The sequence below is a fragment of the Canis lupus genome, chromosome 2 (genome assembly GCF_003254725.2).
Source record: "Canis lupus dingo isolate Sandy chromosome 2, ASM325472v2, whole genome shotgun sequence".
Classification (NCBI taxonomy): Eukaryota; Metazoa; Chordata; class Mammalia; order Carnivora; family Canidae; genus Canis; species Canis lupus.
This window is the reverse complement of record NC_064244.1, coordinates 23,088,915-23,106,894: the sequence shown is the minus strand read 5'-3', so window position 1 is coordinate 23,106,894 and position 17,980 is coordinate 23,088,915. Positions and strand designations below refer to the sequence as shown.

Below are 17,980 nucleotides of genomic sequence, written 5' to 3'. Positions count from 1 at the left end.
AGATACCGTGTGACTCAGAAATTTTAAGTAAACTTTAAAAATTAATTACACGTCATGAAAACCCAACCAAGCCAAAAGCGCATTAATAAAAAGAAAAAAAATTCTGAGAAGCCCTTGACAAAACGTCTTTTTCTTTACCTGAAATCCTTAAAGACAAGGGTTGCTTATTTTACCTCCCTCACCCACGGGTGTTTAATACTCTTTAACTTGTAGTAAGCCCATTCATGCTAAATGCATTAGTATATAACACAATATGGGACACAATTTGGGAATAAAAAAAACATAAACAGCGGAAAGTTTAGACCATTATTCATGGAGGATTAAGGACTGACAGTATTGATTCTTTCCTGGATTTGGTTCAGAAAGAGAGGGATAATAATACTGGCCTAATTAACTAGCTTGTTGGGTAGATTAAAGTGCTTTGTAAACATTAATTAAAGATGCAGGGAGTTGGATGAGGCCAGCGTGTTATTAGCGCAAAAGAGGTCTCCCTCCTTTCATCAGGTATGTCTTCCTGGGGAAATGAGCTAAGGACTAAGGTATTGGGGCTCAGCCCAGAGCACCGCCCGTGACTGTCCTTCCCTGCTGCCAACCACTTCCTTCCTCAGTTTTCTGTAAATGGGGACATGCCACACATGGCATGTTGGGGGCACACTGCACATGGCACGTTGGGGACACACCGCACATGGCGTTGGGGGACACACAGCACATGTATGTTGGGGGGACACACTGCACATGCACGTTGGGGGGACACATGGCACATGGCACGTTGGGGGGACACATGGCACATGCACGTTGGGGGGACACATGGCACATGGCACGCTGGGGGGACACACGGCACATGCACGTTGGGGGGACACATGGCACATGGCACGCTGGGGGGACACACGGCCCACGCACGTTGGGGTACAGGCGTTGCAATGCCTGCCAGCCGAGTCCCCCCAAGCCCCGTGACCCCGGCCTCCTCCCTGCTTCCCTCCAGCGCCGCCCCGAGGAGGCGCCGGCGCCAGCGGCTCCCGCTCCCGGCCGACAGCCCGACAGCCTTCCAACAACCCGGCTCGGCATCTCCAGCGCGCCCAGCAGGCTCGGCTGGCAGGAGCGGCAGGAGCTTCGCGGCGGCCCCGACCGCGGTTTCGCTCCCGGGCTCGGGCCGCGGGCTCCGTGAAGTCGTGGGCTTGTGAACGGCCTTCTCCGAGGCCGACAGCAATTCCGTCCTCGGGAGTTGGCATCACTCGACATGAAATAACCTCTCCAAGCTGAGGGCCCCCGGGGCTGCTGGGGGACGAGCCCCGCCTCCCGCGGAGCTGCAGACGCACCCCCTGCTGCTGCGCCGCGCGCGGGTGGCTCGGCCCGGGGGCGCGGTCCGCCTCCGAGACCCGCGGGCCTGGCCAGGCGGCGGCGGGCGGGCCTGTCCCTTTATTTTAGTTTGTTTAGTTTAGTTTAGTTTAGTTTAGTTTAGTTTAGTTTAGTTTAATTTACTCATGAGAGACACAGAGAGAGGCAGAGACATAGGCAGAGGGAGAAGCAGGCTCCATGCACCGGGAGCCCGACGTGGGATTCGATCCCGGGTCTCCAGGATCGCGCCCTGGGCCAAAGGCAGGCGCCAAACCGCTGCGCCACCCAGGGATCCCCGGCCTGTCCCTTTACATGCCCGGGGCACGCGCTGTGCTTTTTGGGGGGCTGAGCCCCGGGGTGGGGGGGAGCGCGCGGGAGGGCGGCGAGTGGGGGAGGAGGGCGCGCGGCGGCGGCGGTGAGCGCAGCGGGCGGGTGCGTGTGAGCGCGCAGCGGGCGGGGGTGAGCGCGCGGGTGGGTGTGAGCGCAGCGGGCGGGGGTGAGCGCGCGGGTGGGTGTGAGCGCGCAGCGGGCGGGGGTGAGCGCGCGGGTGGGTGTGAGCGCGCAGCGGGCGGGGGTGAGCGCGCGGGCGGAGGTGAGCGCAGCGGGCGGGGGTGAGCGCGCGGGTGGGTGTGAGCGCGCAGCGGGCGGGGGTGAGCGCGCGGGCGGAGGTGAGCGCAGCGGGCGGGGGTGAGCGCGCGGGTGGGGGTGAGCGCGCAGCGGGCGGGGGTGAGCGCGCGGGCGGGGGTGAGCGCAGCGGGCGGGGGTGAGCGCGCGGGCGGAGGTGAGCGCAGCGGGCGGGGGTGAGCGCGCGGGTGGGTGTGAGCGCGCAGCGGGCGGGGGTGAGCGCAGCGGGCGGGTGGGTGAGCGCGCAGCGGCGGGCATGAGCGCGCGGGCGGCCCGGGCAGCAGGCGGCGCGAGGGCTCCGGGTCGCGCACTGCGCGTGGGCACCTGCGGCCCCCGGGGCGCGGCGGGGGCTCCCTCCAGGTGAGTAGGGACTCTCGGGTCCCCGACGGGGTCGGAGCGGCGGGCGGGCGCCCTGGCAGCGGGGGGCCTCGCCTGGCACGTCGGTGAGCGCCCGCGTCTGCAGAGGGCGGACGGAGGCTCGGGCTCGGGCTCGGGCTGGGCGGGCGGACCCCGAGGGCGCCCCCTCTGCCTGCGGCGGCCCCGGCTGCGCGCCCCTCGCTCCTCCGCCGCGCCCCGGCCTCCCGGAGCTCAGGCAAGACGCGCAGCTCCCTTCACCCGCGGGGGAGCCCGGCGCCTCCTTAGTGGGTTCGGGGGTTCGCGTGCGCCCCAGGTCGGGGAGGGCGTGGGGGGCCGCGGCGCTTTTCGGCCGGGAGGTTGGCCTGCTGGGGGGTGAGAGGTGTCCGAGGTGCGTGTGTGACTCCGGGCGCAGGGGCTTGCGGGGTGCCCCGTGCCCCCGGCAGCTTCCCCGGGCGCGCGGCCCCTCCCCGGAGTCGGCGGAGACTCGTCGCCCGCGTCGCCGCCGCGGCCCTCGGGTCCCGGAGTCCGGGGAGCCTGTCCCGGAGCCACCTGTTCCACTCGCGTCCCGTGCAAGGTGACCCTGGATTTTCGTCCCCACCCCCGACCACGGCAGGTAGCCGGATCAGGTGGGAGTGCCCGGGACCCGCCGTGAGCGAGTCGGGGGCCGGGAGGGATGTAAACGGGAGAAGAAACAGTGGCCCGTGCGATGCAGTTTAACAAAAGGCAATACAATAAATTCCAGTATTTCTCCAAGGCTTTGAAAGTTTCCCAGTATTGTTTTACGGAGTCTAAATTTAAGCATCGGACTTTTTTTTTTTTTTTTTAAACCGCAGGAACTAACCTCAGAAAATTCTTAACTCTTTGCCAGGCAGGATAGTTGGTATAGAGTACAAAACTTAGCAGTGAGTAAAGGAAAGTAATTTTTTTTGGTGCCTCTCCCCCTCCCGACCACCCTTCCAAAGAGAGTAAAACAAACGTTCAGATCTGTTGCAGGGAGAAAAGTCCTTCTGGCTCCAATTTTAATGGAGAACTTTTTTTTTTCTTTAAATCTGTATTTCTGAAAGATACAGAAACACCAAGCCAGGTGTCAGTGTAAACTTGAGAAAGATGCTCACGGGAGAAAGGTTTATTAAAGATACGTTTCTACCGTTTTTCTTTCTTTCTTTCTTTCTTTCTTTCTTTCTTTCTTTCTTTCTTCTTTCTTTCTGCACAGCATACTTGGGACCCATGCACTAAAAAGTTAGCCCTCAAATTCCATGCCTGAATGTTAGAGATTGTTTTTCTAGGTGGAGGAGGTATTTTCGTTCATGAGGCCAATGTGGAAATACAAACAAATGCCTTGTTTACTTGGGATTGGGTGGGAAGGACGGAAGTTGCCTAAAATCTCTCCTGCCAAACTTGACGGTGTATGTATGGAATCCAGTGCGTTTTCTTGCCCAGGCCAATAATAGGCACTTTTAAGTGACTGGATAGATTCCTTGGTAGCAGGGTTTCAAATGAGCTTTTCTTTGAAAATTTTGGACGCTGATCATCTAAAAGTAACACATTTTCTGTGTTACTCAAAATCAGAGCAACATTGGCTAGTAATCATTTCGAGAAGGTTGGGAAGATGAGACCTGCTCTTGAGAAGATGTGGGTGTGTCAGGCCCCGTGACGGCCCCCCTTGCCTACGTTAGTGCGGGCACGGAGCACTGGTTACTTCATGCAGGGGTTTTGGAGACTCCCCACCTTCACCATGCCGAGTACTGAGTTCATCTTTGGGCACACAGACGTATCTAGATAACAGCCATATGGCCCAAACTGATTAAAAGCAGATCAAGTGAGCTTTCAATGGGAGCTGAAGACACACCTGGCCCCGGTTCCAAAGTTCTCAGACACCTAAGGAGTCTGTGGTTGGCACCCTGTGTTGATTCTAAAGATCATCTCAAATAACTAACTACGCGAGGTAGAGTGGAGCCTTGAAGCCTAAAGGGAGCAAGGTGAAAGGTTCGGGTGGAGCCGAGCTAAGAACAGGGGAGCCTCTGGAAGAGAAGTTCAGGTGCCTCTTATCTACATGATTGTGGGACAGCCGCCAGGGGCACGGAGGCCACTCAGGGGTAGGTGCCAGGGAATCCTAGGAGCATCCCAGAACTTGAGCTCTTTGCTTTGCTCAAGGGCAGCATTGCATTTCAGTTTCCATCGGCTTCGTAGCTGCCTGCGTGCTCTCGGGAGGATGAGTCTGCCGCCCTGGCCCTGCTGCACCGCAGCTCGTCCGTCCCTCTTGAATCTTCGAGGGACTCTGCTGGCCCTTGCAGAGAAGCCTCTGTCCACAGAGGCTCTGGCACAGCCGGGTCAGTAGAGTGGAATCACTGCTGGTAGCCCCTGTCCGTGGAGAGCCAGCAAAAGGCTGTGCCTCTCAATGAATGCCCTTGTCCCCACCCCCCACCCCACCTCCTCCCAGGCTCGCAGCACCAGTATTGAAACCTATTTTAAGAAAGTAGGTGCTGGGTTTACAATCCATGCAGTCAGGATTGGCGGCAGAGGAATGTGGAGAGCAGAACATTCCACCTTGTTGGAGAGAGCTGTGATAGCGCCTTATGAATGCAGATCTTCAGGCTGGATATTTCTAAAGAGCTAGCAGTGCGAAGACTCGAATCTTTTTTAAAATCGGAGCAAAACATATATAACTTCAAAGTTGTCATTTTAAGTGGATAAGTCAGTGGCATTAAGTACACTCACATCCTATGTGGTAGAGAAGGCTTTAATTTTTTTTTTTTTTCCTGTAGAGGTCCGCAGATACCCATTCCATGACCCTTACTAATTGAATTATTCTTCACTAACTTTGTGTCTGCTTAACAGGCCAGTAATTGAGAGAGGTACAGATGGTCCCCCACTTGATGATGTGTAGACTTTCCAGTGGTGCGAGAAAGTGATAGGCATTCAGTAGAAACTGTCCTGGGGATTTTGAAGTTGGATCTTGTCCTGGTTCAGTCCTCTCTCGATGTTGGGCAGTGAGCCAGAGCTTCCAGGCCGCCAGCGACCACAAGGGACCACCCGTCCCGACACCCATCCTGCACCCATCCCGCTGGATTAGAGGATTTTGCCCAACTGTAGGCTAATATGAGTGTTGTGGGTACATTTAAGGTAGGCTAGATAGGTTATGTGTATGAAATGCATTTTCAACCTAATATGGACTCATCGGGATGACACCCTATGAGATAAATCAAGGAAGATCTGTATATGGAAACATAACACTATCATGGGGGATTTGTCACTCTCTCCTTGTATTTTGAGCTAGAAAATATCCTGAGACACTGTGTATTGAAACTTTGTATGTGAATATGTAACAGTGCACAGCACGTTTGTAAATTTATATTGGTAGCTACACAGGGTCTAATAGGAATTGAACTTTTTACTATTACATACTTTCATCTATTTAATCTCTTTTGCCTGATGTAATATAGCCAGAAGCGGTCTTTTCATTGTTGCTGTTGTGGATCTTGGCTTGATTTTTTTTTTTTTCCTATCACTTTTATTTTCTTTTAAGTCTTTACTGGGGTATAATTGACATTCAGTAAACTACACATATTTAAAGTGTTTTTTTTTTTAAAAAAAAAAAAAAAAGAAAAAGGACATTCACAATGTTGTGCAACCATCACCACTATCTGGTTCCAGAAGTTTTTCATCACCCTGAAGGGAAACCCCATTCCCATTAAGGAGTCACTCTCCATTTCCTCGACTCCAGCCTCCTACTCCAGCCTCTGGCAACCACTAATCTGCTTTCTTTCTCTATGGATTTCTCTGTTCTGGGTATTGCATATAAATGGAATCATACAGTATGGTGACTGGCTTCTTTCACTTAGCAGTGCTCTCAGGATTCATCTGGGGGTGCCTGGGCGGCCCAGTTGCTTGAGCCTCTGCCTTCAGCTCAGGTCATGACCTCGGATGGGGTGGGGGAAGGGGGGGCCTGCTTCTCCCTCTCCCTCTACTCCTCCCCGCTATTTGTGCTTTCTCTCTCTCTTTCTCTCAAATAAATAAAATCTTTTTTTTAAAGGATTCATCCATGTGATAGCATGCATCAGTATTTCATCGCTTTTTATTTATTTGTTTTAAAATACTTTATTTATTTGAGACAGAGAGAGAGCGAGAGAGAGCACAAGTGGGGGCAGGGGGGTGCAGACGCCCCTGAGCAGGAAGCCCAATGCGGGGCTCCATCCCAGGACCCTGAGATCATGACCTGAGCAGAAGGCAGACGCTTCACCCCACGGAGCCACAGCTCAGTCCCTTTTTTAAAGTCCCTGAATAATATTTCCTCAATAGACCACAATTTGCTTACCCATTTATCAGTTCATAGACATTTGTGTTGTTTCTACCTTTCGGCTGTTGTGAGTAGTGCTGCTATGAACATCCATGTACAAGTTTTTGTTTGAACACTTGTTTTAAATTTGGGGGTCTTAGGGAGGCACGGGTGGCTCAGTGGTTTGGTGCCTGCCTTCGGCCCAGAGCGTGATCCTGGAGACCCAGGATCGAGTCCCCCGTTGGGCTCCCTGCATGGAGCCTGCTTCTCCCTCTGCCTGTGTCTCTGCCTCTCTCTCTCTCTGTGTGTCTCTCATGAATAAATAAATAAAATCTTTGAAAAAACATAAAAAATAAAAAAATAAATTTGGGGGTCTATACCTAAGAGCAGAATTCCTGAGTAACACAGCAATGCTATATATAACCCACCAAGGAATCACCAGACTGTTTGCCAGAGCAGCTGCACTATTTTACATTCTCGCCAGCCATGTATAGAGGGTTCCAGCTTCTCCACATCCCGCCAACACTTGTTATTGTCTGTATGCATGTGTGTGTGCGTTTAAATTGCCATCCTAGTGGGCATGAAGTGGTATCTCACTGTGGTTTTGATTAGGGTTTCCCTCGTGACTAATCATGTTGAACATCGTTTCAAGTGCTTGTTAGCCACTTAGAGGGCTTCTTTGGAGAAATATCTATTCAAGCACTTGATTCTCTTCTGTGTTAGCTTTTATGTTGCCAAAATCCTGCATGGGAGTGAGAGTAGTTATTTTTATAGGGCTTGGTTTGTACGATGTTCCTTTTCAAACCTTCATTCTGTTGTTTTAGGGGTTTTTCCTCTGCTTTCTTTTTCAGGCTTCTGCTGCTCCTCCTAGGAGACTAATTGTCTGACTAGTGCTTTGAAATATTTAATATTCTTCCTATGTTAGTTATTGTTCCAAAGGCCTGGGTTGTTCCTTTGTTCATTCAGCAATATTTGTAGACTGGCCACCTGCATTGCACTTTTGCACTGAGCCAGTCATTGGGAATACAAACATACCAGTCCGTATATGCTTCTCTTTTTGATGTCTGCAGATACCTTTTTTTTTTTTTTTAATTAACAGATTAGGAGAGCCTGGCATAAGGAAAAAGAGCAGCCCTCAGCTGGGAGGTGAGGGAGGCTGCCCCATGTTTCATTGGGTTCACCACTTTGTGTTTCTAGAACCTGGTTTCCTGGTCTGTGAAAGTTGCGGTAGGACTAAATGACTTCTAGGCCCCTCAGACCTTGAAACTGAAGATTACAAATTAAGGATTCACACGAGCTTTCTTTTACACACCGAAATCTGTGAGTGTACTTAAAATAGTTTGTGTTGCACAGTTTACTTACAAGAACTGTCTTGTGGGGAGAAAAATGATGCTTGTGCTCTTTTGCACTGGACTACCCAGCTGAGTTTGGTCGATTGCTTCCTTCCAAGCTGGTGCACTTGGGTTTTTTTCTGGAAAGATTCAGAGGATTTGAAGAGCTTTAGTGAGCATTTAAGTTCCTACCATGGTGGGCACAAAGGAATGTAGAGATGGGTAAGGTGTGGTCCTTGCCTTTGAAAAATTCATGGTCCCATGAAGGAGATAGAGTAAATGTTCATAGCAGAGGCCCATTGCTCTCTTTTGGGAGGAGAAGACAGAGATATTCTTTTCCTTCAGGACATCAGAACATGTAAGGGAGAATGTAACGTTGGAGCTGGGTCAACAGGGGGAAGATACTGGAAAATCAGAGTGGTACAATTGTGGCTGTGGTTTGAATGCTGAATTGCTTAGCCTTGTATCTGGGGGCATTAACCATGGAAGGCTTGTCGGTTGGGTTATGACAGCAGGTCTTGTGTTCTGGCTTTACTGTGAAGTAGACTTTTGTATACACAGGGAGTAGCTTGACATTGAACAAGATGTTCAGGGTTGAGGAAGGGAGGATAGAAATAGGAGATAAGATGGTGCAAGCAAGGGCATGGCATTGAAAATGTCAAATGTCAAAGAGATGGTGCAAGAAGAGTTTTAAAAAGCGTTATTCTAGGGGCACCTGGGTGGCTCAGGGTTGAGTGTCTGCCTTTGGCTCAGATCGTGATCCCAGGGTCCTGGGATAGAGTCCCTCATTGGGCTTCCCATGGGGAGCCCACTTCTCCCTCTGCCTATGTCTCTGACTCTCTCTGTGTCTCTCATGAATAAATAAAATAAAATATTTTTTTTAAAAGTTGGATGCTTAACAGACTGGGCCACTCAGGCGCCCCTCTTATTGTGATTTTAGAGGTGTCTTCTGGGGAAAAAACATTTCTGTATTAACATGTAGTAAAATCATACTTAAACCACAATTTCATTTTAAGGATTTTTTGTCCCCATGACTATTTATCAATTCTATTCCAGGAACATTAGGTTAGCCATATAAAATTACTGATATTCAGCTATTTTTGGCCTACACAAATAACAACTTCATATGATTCAATCTAATAATTGTGGGCTGCTTGTTAGACCCTTCCCTTTTCAACCATTGTTAGAACGTAGTCAGCAAACTGGAAAACTCACATAAAAACACAGTGCCTTTAAATACTGTGTTTCTTAGCTAATTCCCATTTTTCCAGGATGAAAGTCCTTACCGATGGTGTTGCCAGGAGGTGTCTAGGAAGAGTCTGGGGAGAAGAAGGCAGCCTCTCTATATACATCCACAGAAGGAGGGCTCCCAAAGGCCTTGGGAGATAGGGCTAAAGATCCAGTACAGTGGGTTGACCAGCAGGATGTCTTGTGTGAGCTTTGCTCCCCCTGACTTGGATCTAAATCTGTTCAACATGAGGTAAGATATATCAATCAGATCACTTCCAATCTAACCAGGTGTTATAAATGCCAATATTAGATGAACATACTCTCTACCTCACCTTTACTTTCGTTGTGAGGATCAAAGAAACAGCTTTTCTTTTGAGCTTCTCAGAAAGAAATCATATTATTTAATAATAAGGCATAATTATTAGTTCTAAGTAAAAAGTATGACATTTTGTCTCACTATTGTAGCATGCAGTGGGTGCTCTGGGAATATTTGCTGAATAAATTCAGAGAAAGCACACAAGCTTGTTTAACAAAAGCAAAAGTTGAGTGGAGATTTTCTTTTCTTTTTTTAATTTCCTAAAGAATCCAGAAATCCAGAAATATGCAATAAGCATATAGAATGTCAATTTTTTTTTTTGATGAGCTAAGAATTAAATTTGAGGTGTCCATCTTGGTATATATTTCACCAGATAGAACTAGATTTTGCTCCTGTCAGTGCTTTTCTGTTTGCTTCCTCGTGTTGCAGGGGTCATTCCATTTTATAACAAGGAACTCACCTGGAATCTAGTCAAGGTTATTTTCAGGTGAGGTTTCACTTTAGGGAAATCCAATTTCGGGATCCCTGGGTGGCGCAGCGGTTTGGCGCCTGCCTTTGGCCCAGGGCACGATCCTGGAGACCCGGGATCGAATCCCACGTCGGGCTCCCGGTGCATGGAGCCTGCTTCTCCCTCTGCCTGTGTCTCTGCCTCTCTCTCTCTCTCTCTGTGTGTGACTATCATAAATAAAATAATAATAATAAAAATTAAAAAAAAAAAAAAAAAGAAATCCAATTTCCACATCTTCTGTTCAGTGATAGGAAACGGATAACAGGAGACTTCTTTCCTTAGGGCCTGTTAGCCCAGCCTCGCTAGGTGAGGCCTCTGCTGTGAACTTGTTTGCTTACGTGTGGGTGCATCATTTACTCTCATGTGCTTTGTGGCCCTAAGTAAATTACCATCTCCTATAAATAGCTGAAACTATTCACAATTGAGACAATCTTGGTTTTTGACATCGTTCAGAAAGAGCTTTTCAAAAGAAAAAAAAAAGTCTAAATGAAAGCATGGTAATTGTTCTGGGGAAGTAAAATTACTAGCCTTTAAAATGTGTAATTGTATTTAATACCCTTGAGTGCCAGTTAGAGTTTAAGGTCCTAAATTCTTACAGAAGACATTTCAGTGGTAAGGTGGGGGGGGAAAACCCAATCAGAGAAAAAACAAAAAGTCATGTATAAGGGATGCTAAACCATTGGCTGCATTAACATTTTAAAATTCCAGAACAAAACTAAGTTTCAAACTCCCAGCACCAACCAGTTCCTACCTGAAAAGGACTTTCCTCTGATCTTCAGGGCTGGGGTCCAGTTGTCATTTTCCAGTTGGCTCAGTGAGTGTTTTTTGGAAGCTTTCTTGCCTTTCCAAGGTTTTTGTTTTCTTGACGTTGAGAAAGAGCCTACAATAAAGAATAGTCACTACATATTTATTTTACTTCAGCTGTTTGTTAGAGGCTTACTTTTTAAGTTAATCTTGGGCATGGATTACACCCATAGATGTACACATGCATGCATTTACACTGATATTTATTACATGTTAATATTGGGAAGCATTACCGGTTTGGTGCGTCTGATGTATTTATTGGGGCTGAGTTTTTAATAGATCATAATTTGTGAAGCTAAGTGAAGCATCTCCTCCATGACTGTATTTAATGTGACTTCCCCTGTGTGCCCCATTTGCCCTTGATTGAAATATATTGGTTGTGAGAGTAATTTCTTCTAAATTTGACTGCTTTGGTCTATGGCTATGATAGGGGGATAAAGGATGGTCACCCCAGTGAAATTAGTGTGTTTGACAGGACTCATATATGTTGAAGCTTTTCTTTTAGATCAAAGGTCTATTGGAAGGATACTCTAATTTAAAAGATAATAATAAGATGGTTTTAAAATTTAAATGTTGCTAAGTACTGAAGAGTCCGTCTCTGTTTTGTGACAAATGTTTTCCAAAGTCCTGTGGCTATATTGGAAAAAAAGAGAGAGAGAGAGAGAGAGAGAGAGAGAGAGCTCTGCCCACAAGGAGCTTGCAGTCTAATTGAAGAAAAACGATTCCTTGCAGGGTTTTAATGTTCTGAGGCGACTGGCTTGCATCAGAGTGACAAAGATTGTGGGATGTCGTCCACCAGTGGTGAAATAGACCCCATAGTGGTGAAGGAGTGAGTGGATAGGTCAGTGATGAGCAACATCAGGAAGCAAGATTTGAGGTTTGGTTGAGTTTTTGAGCGAGGCTTTGGAGGAGAGCCACAGGGGAGGCCGTCAACACCCGGCCCATGATTACGCAGAGTATTAAGCAGACCAGGCTGGATAAAAGGGTTTATATTGTGGAAAACAGGCTGGAAGAGATACGGTGAGGCGGGGTTCTAGAGACACCTTAATGCCCTGTGTTCTTACAGATAGGAGGACCTTTGGCAGTAAAACTGGGGAGACAGAAACTGTGCCAGCTCTCCCAGGCCTGTGGTAGCACAAGTAACCCTGGATCTTGAGAAGCTTCTTTCTGTCCTGGCGATTCACTGGTGAATGTCGGACTCTGTATTCATTTTGTTATTTTTTTTAAGTTTTTATTTATTTATTTGAAAGAGAGAGTACGTGTGTGTGAGCGAGAGGGAGAATCTGAAGCAGACTCCGCACCGAGCACAGAACCTCTGACGTGGGACTCAATCCCACAACCGCAAGATCAGGACCTGAGCTGAAACCAAGAGTCGGATGCTTAATCAACTGAGCCACCCAGGCGCCACTTACTTATTTATTTATTTATTTATTTATTTATTTATTTATTTATTTTATTTTATTTTATTTTATTTTATTTATTTATTCATGAGAGACAGAGAGAGAGAGAGAGAAGCAGAGACACAGAGGGAGAAGTAGGCCCCATGTAGGGAGCCCGATGTGGGACTCAATCCCGGGACTCCCGGATCATGCCGTGGGCCGAAGGTGGCACCAAACCACTGAGCCACCCAGAGATCCCCATATTTGTTTTATTTTTAACATGAGTTTTCAGAGTAAAAAACTTGGAAGACAACATGTGGGACCAACAGCTACTGTCCCCCCCACCCTGCCCCAGACCCGCAGTGCACACGGCATCTCTGTGTGCGTCCGTGCAGCCCCTGTGCCGCTTGTGCAGGGGGAACGGGAACCCAGAGCCGTTCTCAGAACCATCACCTGTTCTGGGACACCCGCTGTGAAGTCATTTTTATGGACTTAATCTGGTAAATTATCTTTAGGGGAGAAGTGAAATGGTGCATTTAGTCTAAGAATTTTGTTAAAGCCCTAATTAAGTTGAATAATAGAAAAGAAAATGTAAGTATTCAGTTTCCTTCTCAATTATGGATTGGGTTAATAAAACAATAGAACGGGCCCCTGCTTGGCTCAGTCGGTGAACATGTGACTCTTCATCTTGCATTTGAGTGTGAGCCCCACCGTGGGGGTAGAGAGGTTACTTAAAAGTAAAATCTTAGAAAAGAGTCGGTGTCATTCATAGCTTCGTCTTCTAGTTAATTTCATGTTATAAAGAACCCATTAATTTTTTATAGACTTTTTAATTTAATTTTGTAAAAAGGTTTTATTTGAGAGAGAGATAGAGAGAGACCACAGCAGGAGGAGGGGCAGAGGGAGAGGGAGATGCAGACTCCCCACTGAGCAGGGAGCCTGACGTGAGGCTCAAACCCAGGACCCCAGAATCATGACCTGAGCTGAAGGCAGGCGCTTAACCCACTGAGCCACCCAGGCACTCCTAACCATAGGGATTAACACAGACCCAGATAGAAATGATAAAAGTAGGACTCCTGCCTTTTTGTTTGAGTAAATCAGAACAAAGTGCCTATCACATGCATTAGTGTTCACATGAATGAATGTTGTCAGGAGCTACTAGCATTAAGGCCGACAAAGGCTATTTTGTGTTTACTGCTTATTTCATGTAGGAGTGTGTACATTCCGGTGAAAATGGCTGTTCTCTTTATTTTCACCCACTGCTTAACCATATGAAAAAGCCCATTCATGATAATGAGCTGTAGTGACTCAGAAACCACTCCCACTATGAAACGGCTTCATTTTTAATGTTCTTGAAGGTCCAAAAAAAAAAAAAAAAACCCTACTACAACCCCTACCTTTGAAAGTGGCTTGGCTGTTAAATTGTCATATTGGGATTGCTCAGGATATAACTTTAAGATTTTATTTATTCATTCATGAGACACACACACACAGAGAGAGAGGCAGAGACACAGACAGAGGGAGAAGCAGGCTCCATGCAGGGAGCCCAATGCGGGACTCGATCCCAGGAGTCCGGGATCACGACCTGAGCCGAAGGCCGATGCTCAACCTTTGAGCCATCCAGGCGTCCCCAGGATAGAGCTTTAAAGAGAATTCCTTTGCTAGGATTGTTTTCCTACTTTTTGGAACAAGTCTTCACAGAACTCCTGTGGATGGAAGTGGGAGAGACTGGGCTGATGGAACAGTGGGACTCAGGTGCGGAGTGATCCTGCTCCTGTTATTCACAGGTGTGCACACTCACCCTCCTGCACAGCCTGGTGTTTCTCAGATAATTTCTACCCCTTTCCCAGCTCAGCTGTGCTTCTGCTGACTGAATCTTAGCGCTGTTGCCAAATGGTGGGACCTAGACAAAGAGTGAGGATCTGTAAACAACAGGTCCCGGAGTTCTGCATCCTAGGGCCCAACCTGGGTGTTTTCTTTCGTAAAGAGTTTACCTTGGCAATGAGCTGGAGCAGGTCTCTTTTTAAAGTGTCACCGACACTTTAAAATTTTTTGCTAAGCAAACATTAGTTCTACATCGCTCGGTGACACGGGTCATTTCTCCATTCACGAGCAGATCGAGCAGAGGCAGGGATCACCCTCGTGATTTTGTTTAGCTTGTCTGCAGGGCATCGAACCCCCGACAGGTAGGATTCCCTTCTCCCCACCTAGGAGGTACAAAGCCCAACAGCTGAACGTGAGGGAACTTACTGTTATTTGTCCCAGCTTAGATTCTTCAGTAAACTGGGTCAGCCGTTCCCTGGTGAAGTTCAGGCTAAATTGTGACCTGGGCAAAGTTTATCTTTGTGGTTTCTCCTTCCTTTGAAAGTGCTTCCCTCCTACATTGCCCTGGGTTTTCTTTTTTTTTTTTTAATAAGCATTTTTTTAAATTTATTTATTCAGAGAGAGAGAGAGAGAGAGACTGAGAGGCAGAGACACAGGCAGAGGGAGAAGCGGGCTCCATGCAGGGAGCCTGACGCGGGACTCGATCCTGGGTCTCCAGGATCAGACCCTGGGCTGCAGGCAGCGCTAAACCGCTGCACCACAGGGGGTGCCCCGCCCTGGGTTTTCTAAATGACATAGGTCTTTTCTTCCCTCATAAATTCCAAACGCGTCTGGATTCTGCATCACCTCTTTTGGTGCTGGACCTTGCAGACATTTCCCAGGTGATGGAATGATCTGATAAATCATGAATCTACAAACCTCCAGCTCATCTACCTTTTCTGTTTTTTCCTGATAAATCATGAATCTACAAACCTCTAGCTCATCTACCTTTTCTGTTTTTTCCTGATAAATCATGGATCTACAAACCTCCAGCTCATCTACCTTTTCTGTTTCTTCCGTCAAAGGAGATAGGTACACGAAGGAAACAAGAAGATATTGTCCAGGAGCACCTGGGTGGCTCAGTCAGTTAAGTATCTGCCTTTGGCTCAGGTCATGATTCCAGAGTCCTGGAACGGTGCTCCCTCCCTCCTCCTCAACGGAGACTGCTTCTCCCTCTCCCTCTGCCTGCTGCTCCCCCTGCTTATGCACATGTGCTCTCTCTGTCAAATAAATAAATCTTTTTAAAAAAAAGTTAAAAAAAAACGATATCACCCAGCAAATGGGGCAGACCAGGTGTGTACTCTAGGACACTCATGTTGTGCCCTCCCATCCCAGCCACTGGCATGTGTTCCTGGATATGGATATAAAATACAGTGGTGTGGGTGTATTACATTTAAATAAATGGAATTGTGCTAACAATCTGATTATAATTTTTCATTCAAAATATTTTAGGACCTATCCATGCCACTGTCCAGTTGATTGCTTCTGACTGAGGCATTAAGCACAGCCAGACTGCTCCATGGAGAGGTCGTATGAATTTCACACTCTCAACAGTGAGTGGTACACAAAGGTTCCTGTTTCCCCACATTTTTGCTGGCATTTGTTATTTTTTAGTTGTCTAATTTTTGCCAATCCTGTAGGTATAAGCTAATGTCTTATGGTAGGGCTAGCTTGTACTTCTTTTGTTTACCAGCAACATTGAATGCCTCTCACATACTTCTTAGTCACTTGGGTTTCCTCTCATTGAACTGCTTAATCATATTCCTTGTTTGTGCTTCTTTCTGATGAGTTTCCTGTCTTGTTCCTGTTGGTGTACAAGAATTGTTTTTTGTATATTCTAGCTAGCAGTTTCTTTTGTGAGACCGTAAAATGTCTTTCCACCAGCCTACCTCTTTTTCTGTTAATGTGGCCTAGAGTGCCTTCCATTTTTACATAGATTCTTTGCAATTTTCGCCTTAGGATTTGTGGTGTTTTGAATCCTAATGGACAGAAATATCAATGGAGCAGAATAGGAAATTCCGAAATAGAACCTACCACATTAGCAGAAGATAACATTTAGTACTTCAAAACAGTGGAGAAGATGAATTTTTCAATTCTTGGTATTTGAGTTACTGCCATTTTGAATAGCCATTTGGGCTTGGGGATGGGGAAATAGATCCTTCCACACTTCACACAAAGATACATTCAAGTTGGATCAGATATTAAAATATGAAAACTGAAACCATAAAAATGCTAAGAAGAAAATATGAGAAGTATTTCATTTATATCCTTTGAATAGGAAAGGCCTTTTTAAAAATTTTAAAGTAGGTTCCATGCTCAGCATGGAGCCGAGCCCATTGTGGGGCTTGAATTCAGGACCGTGAGATCAAGACCTGAGCTGAGACCAACAGTCAGATGCTTAACTGACTCAGCCATCCAGGTGCCCCAGGAAAGGCCTTTCTAAGTTTGCAAAATCCATAAACCAAAAGACTGATGAAGTCAACTATATTAAAATTAAAAAATTCTCAAACTACAAATTAAGAAAACATTTTTGTCATGTGTATCAAACAATTTCTGGGCTTTCTGGTCTGTTCCATGGGTGTATCTGAATTACTATTACTTTATAATGACTCTGGAAGCTTGATGAGGCCAGTTCCTCCAGCTTCTTTAGGACTTTGCTGGTTGTTCTTAGCTCTTTGTTCTTCCCAATGCATTTTTCTCCTTTTTTTTTTTTAAGCCCCTAAGAAGTTTAAAACCCAGCCTGTTGGATTTCCCACAAAACAACCCTATTGTGATTTTGATTGCTCCATTGGCTGCATGGTCCAACAGAACTTACTAGGATGATGGAAATTTTCCATTAATTAATGCTTAAAATGTGGCTAGTGCAGCTGAGGAACTGAATCTTTCAATTTAATTTTAATTAGTTTAAATTTAAGTAACCACATATGGCTAGAGTTTATTGGACAACCCACATCTATAGCTTCAGAGCAATTCAATTTTAGGAGAATAGCTTGTCTTAATAATATTGACTCTTCCAGTCCTGAATGTGGTATCTCTTAGTTCCTTACTGACTTTCAGTAACCTTTTATTATTTGCATTTTTTTTGCAAATCTAAGTAATATAATACATATACATAGGTATACGTTATGCTGTTTTATTTTATGCAATTTTAAGTTTTTGTTATTGTTTATAGTTTAGTTGTTTGTGGCTAGCAAATAGAAATTGACTTTTTTGTATATTGATTTATATCCAGCAACTTTGTAAAAATCAGTTGTTGATTCTAATAATTTATGAGATTCTTGGAGTTTTCTACAAAGACCATAACTATGCATAAATACTAATGTTTTGTTTCTTCCTTTTCAATCCTTATGCATTTTTTTCTTCTCTTATATGTAGGGTAGGACTTAAATACAGTATATTATAGAGGACAGCAGCGGTGGTAATGAGAATAGTTTGTAATATTTTGTCAGTAAGTGTGATGTTTGCTGTAATTTTTATTGGATATTTTTATTGGGTTAAAAGAAGTTCTCCCCTCATCCTGTGTGAAGTTTATTTAAAAATTGTGCCTAATATTAAATTCACCCAGTGCTTCAGTATATTAAATCATCTGTTTACCCCATCCACTTGAGTTTTTAAATTGCTATTAAAAAAAATTTTTTTAAGTTCAATTTGGTTCTTTTTCAAGTTACCCTGGTCATTTTTTTATGACCAGACAGTTACCTTCTGCAAGGAAGAGAGAGTCATAGAGATATTTTTCATACAGCATTCAGCATCTGAAATAGTCTCAATAGAACAGGCAGGCCTCCTTTTCTCCTCCAGCAGACTCTGGAAATGAGAGTTTCTTCAGGAGGCTTGTAACTTCTCTTTTCCCCTTAGCTAATCAGTAGGCCTCTCCAACTCTTAAAAACAAAACAAGGGGCACCTGGGTGGCTCAGTGGTTGCCCCGGGGTCCTGGGATCGAGTCCCACGTCAGGCTCC

The 17,980-nt window shown here is 46.3% G+C and overlaps 2 protein-coding genes across 6 annotated transcripts in view; one reads left to right on the top strand and one right to left on the bottom strand.

Moving 5' to 3' along the window:
- Positions 1–1,643: 1,643 nt before the first annotated feature.
- Positions 1,644–4,053, bottom strand: LOC125752948 (uncharacterized). Its single transcript, XM_049096667.1, has 3 exons — positions 4,016–4,053; positions 2,575–2,678; positions 1,644–2,416 (listed from the first exon to the last, which is right to left on the bottom strand). The coding sequence occupies exons 1-3, from the start codon at positions 4,051–4,053 to the stop codon at positions 1,644–1,646; spliced, it is 915 nt and encodes a 304-aa protein (XP_048952624.1).
- Positions 1,881–17,980, top strand: part of PROSER2 (proline and serine rich 2) — a 40,411-nt gene continuing 24,311 nt past the window's right edge. The window contains exon 1 of one of the 5 annotated variants that reach the window (XM_049100868.1): positions 1,881–1,927. The gene's annotated coding sequence lies outside the window, so the exon portion shown is untranslated. Of the gene's footprint in view, positions 1,928–1,956; positions 2,004–2,091; positions 2,117–2,229; positions 2,320–9,262; positions 9,404–17,980 lie in introns of those variants that run through there. The other 4 variants (XM_049100862.1, XM_035713005.2, XM_025445203.3 and 1 more) reach the window with 4 other exon arrangements.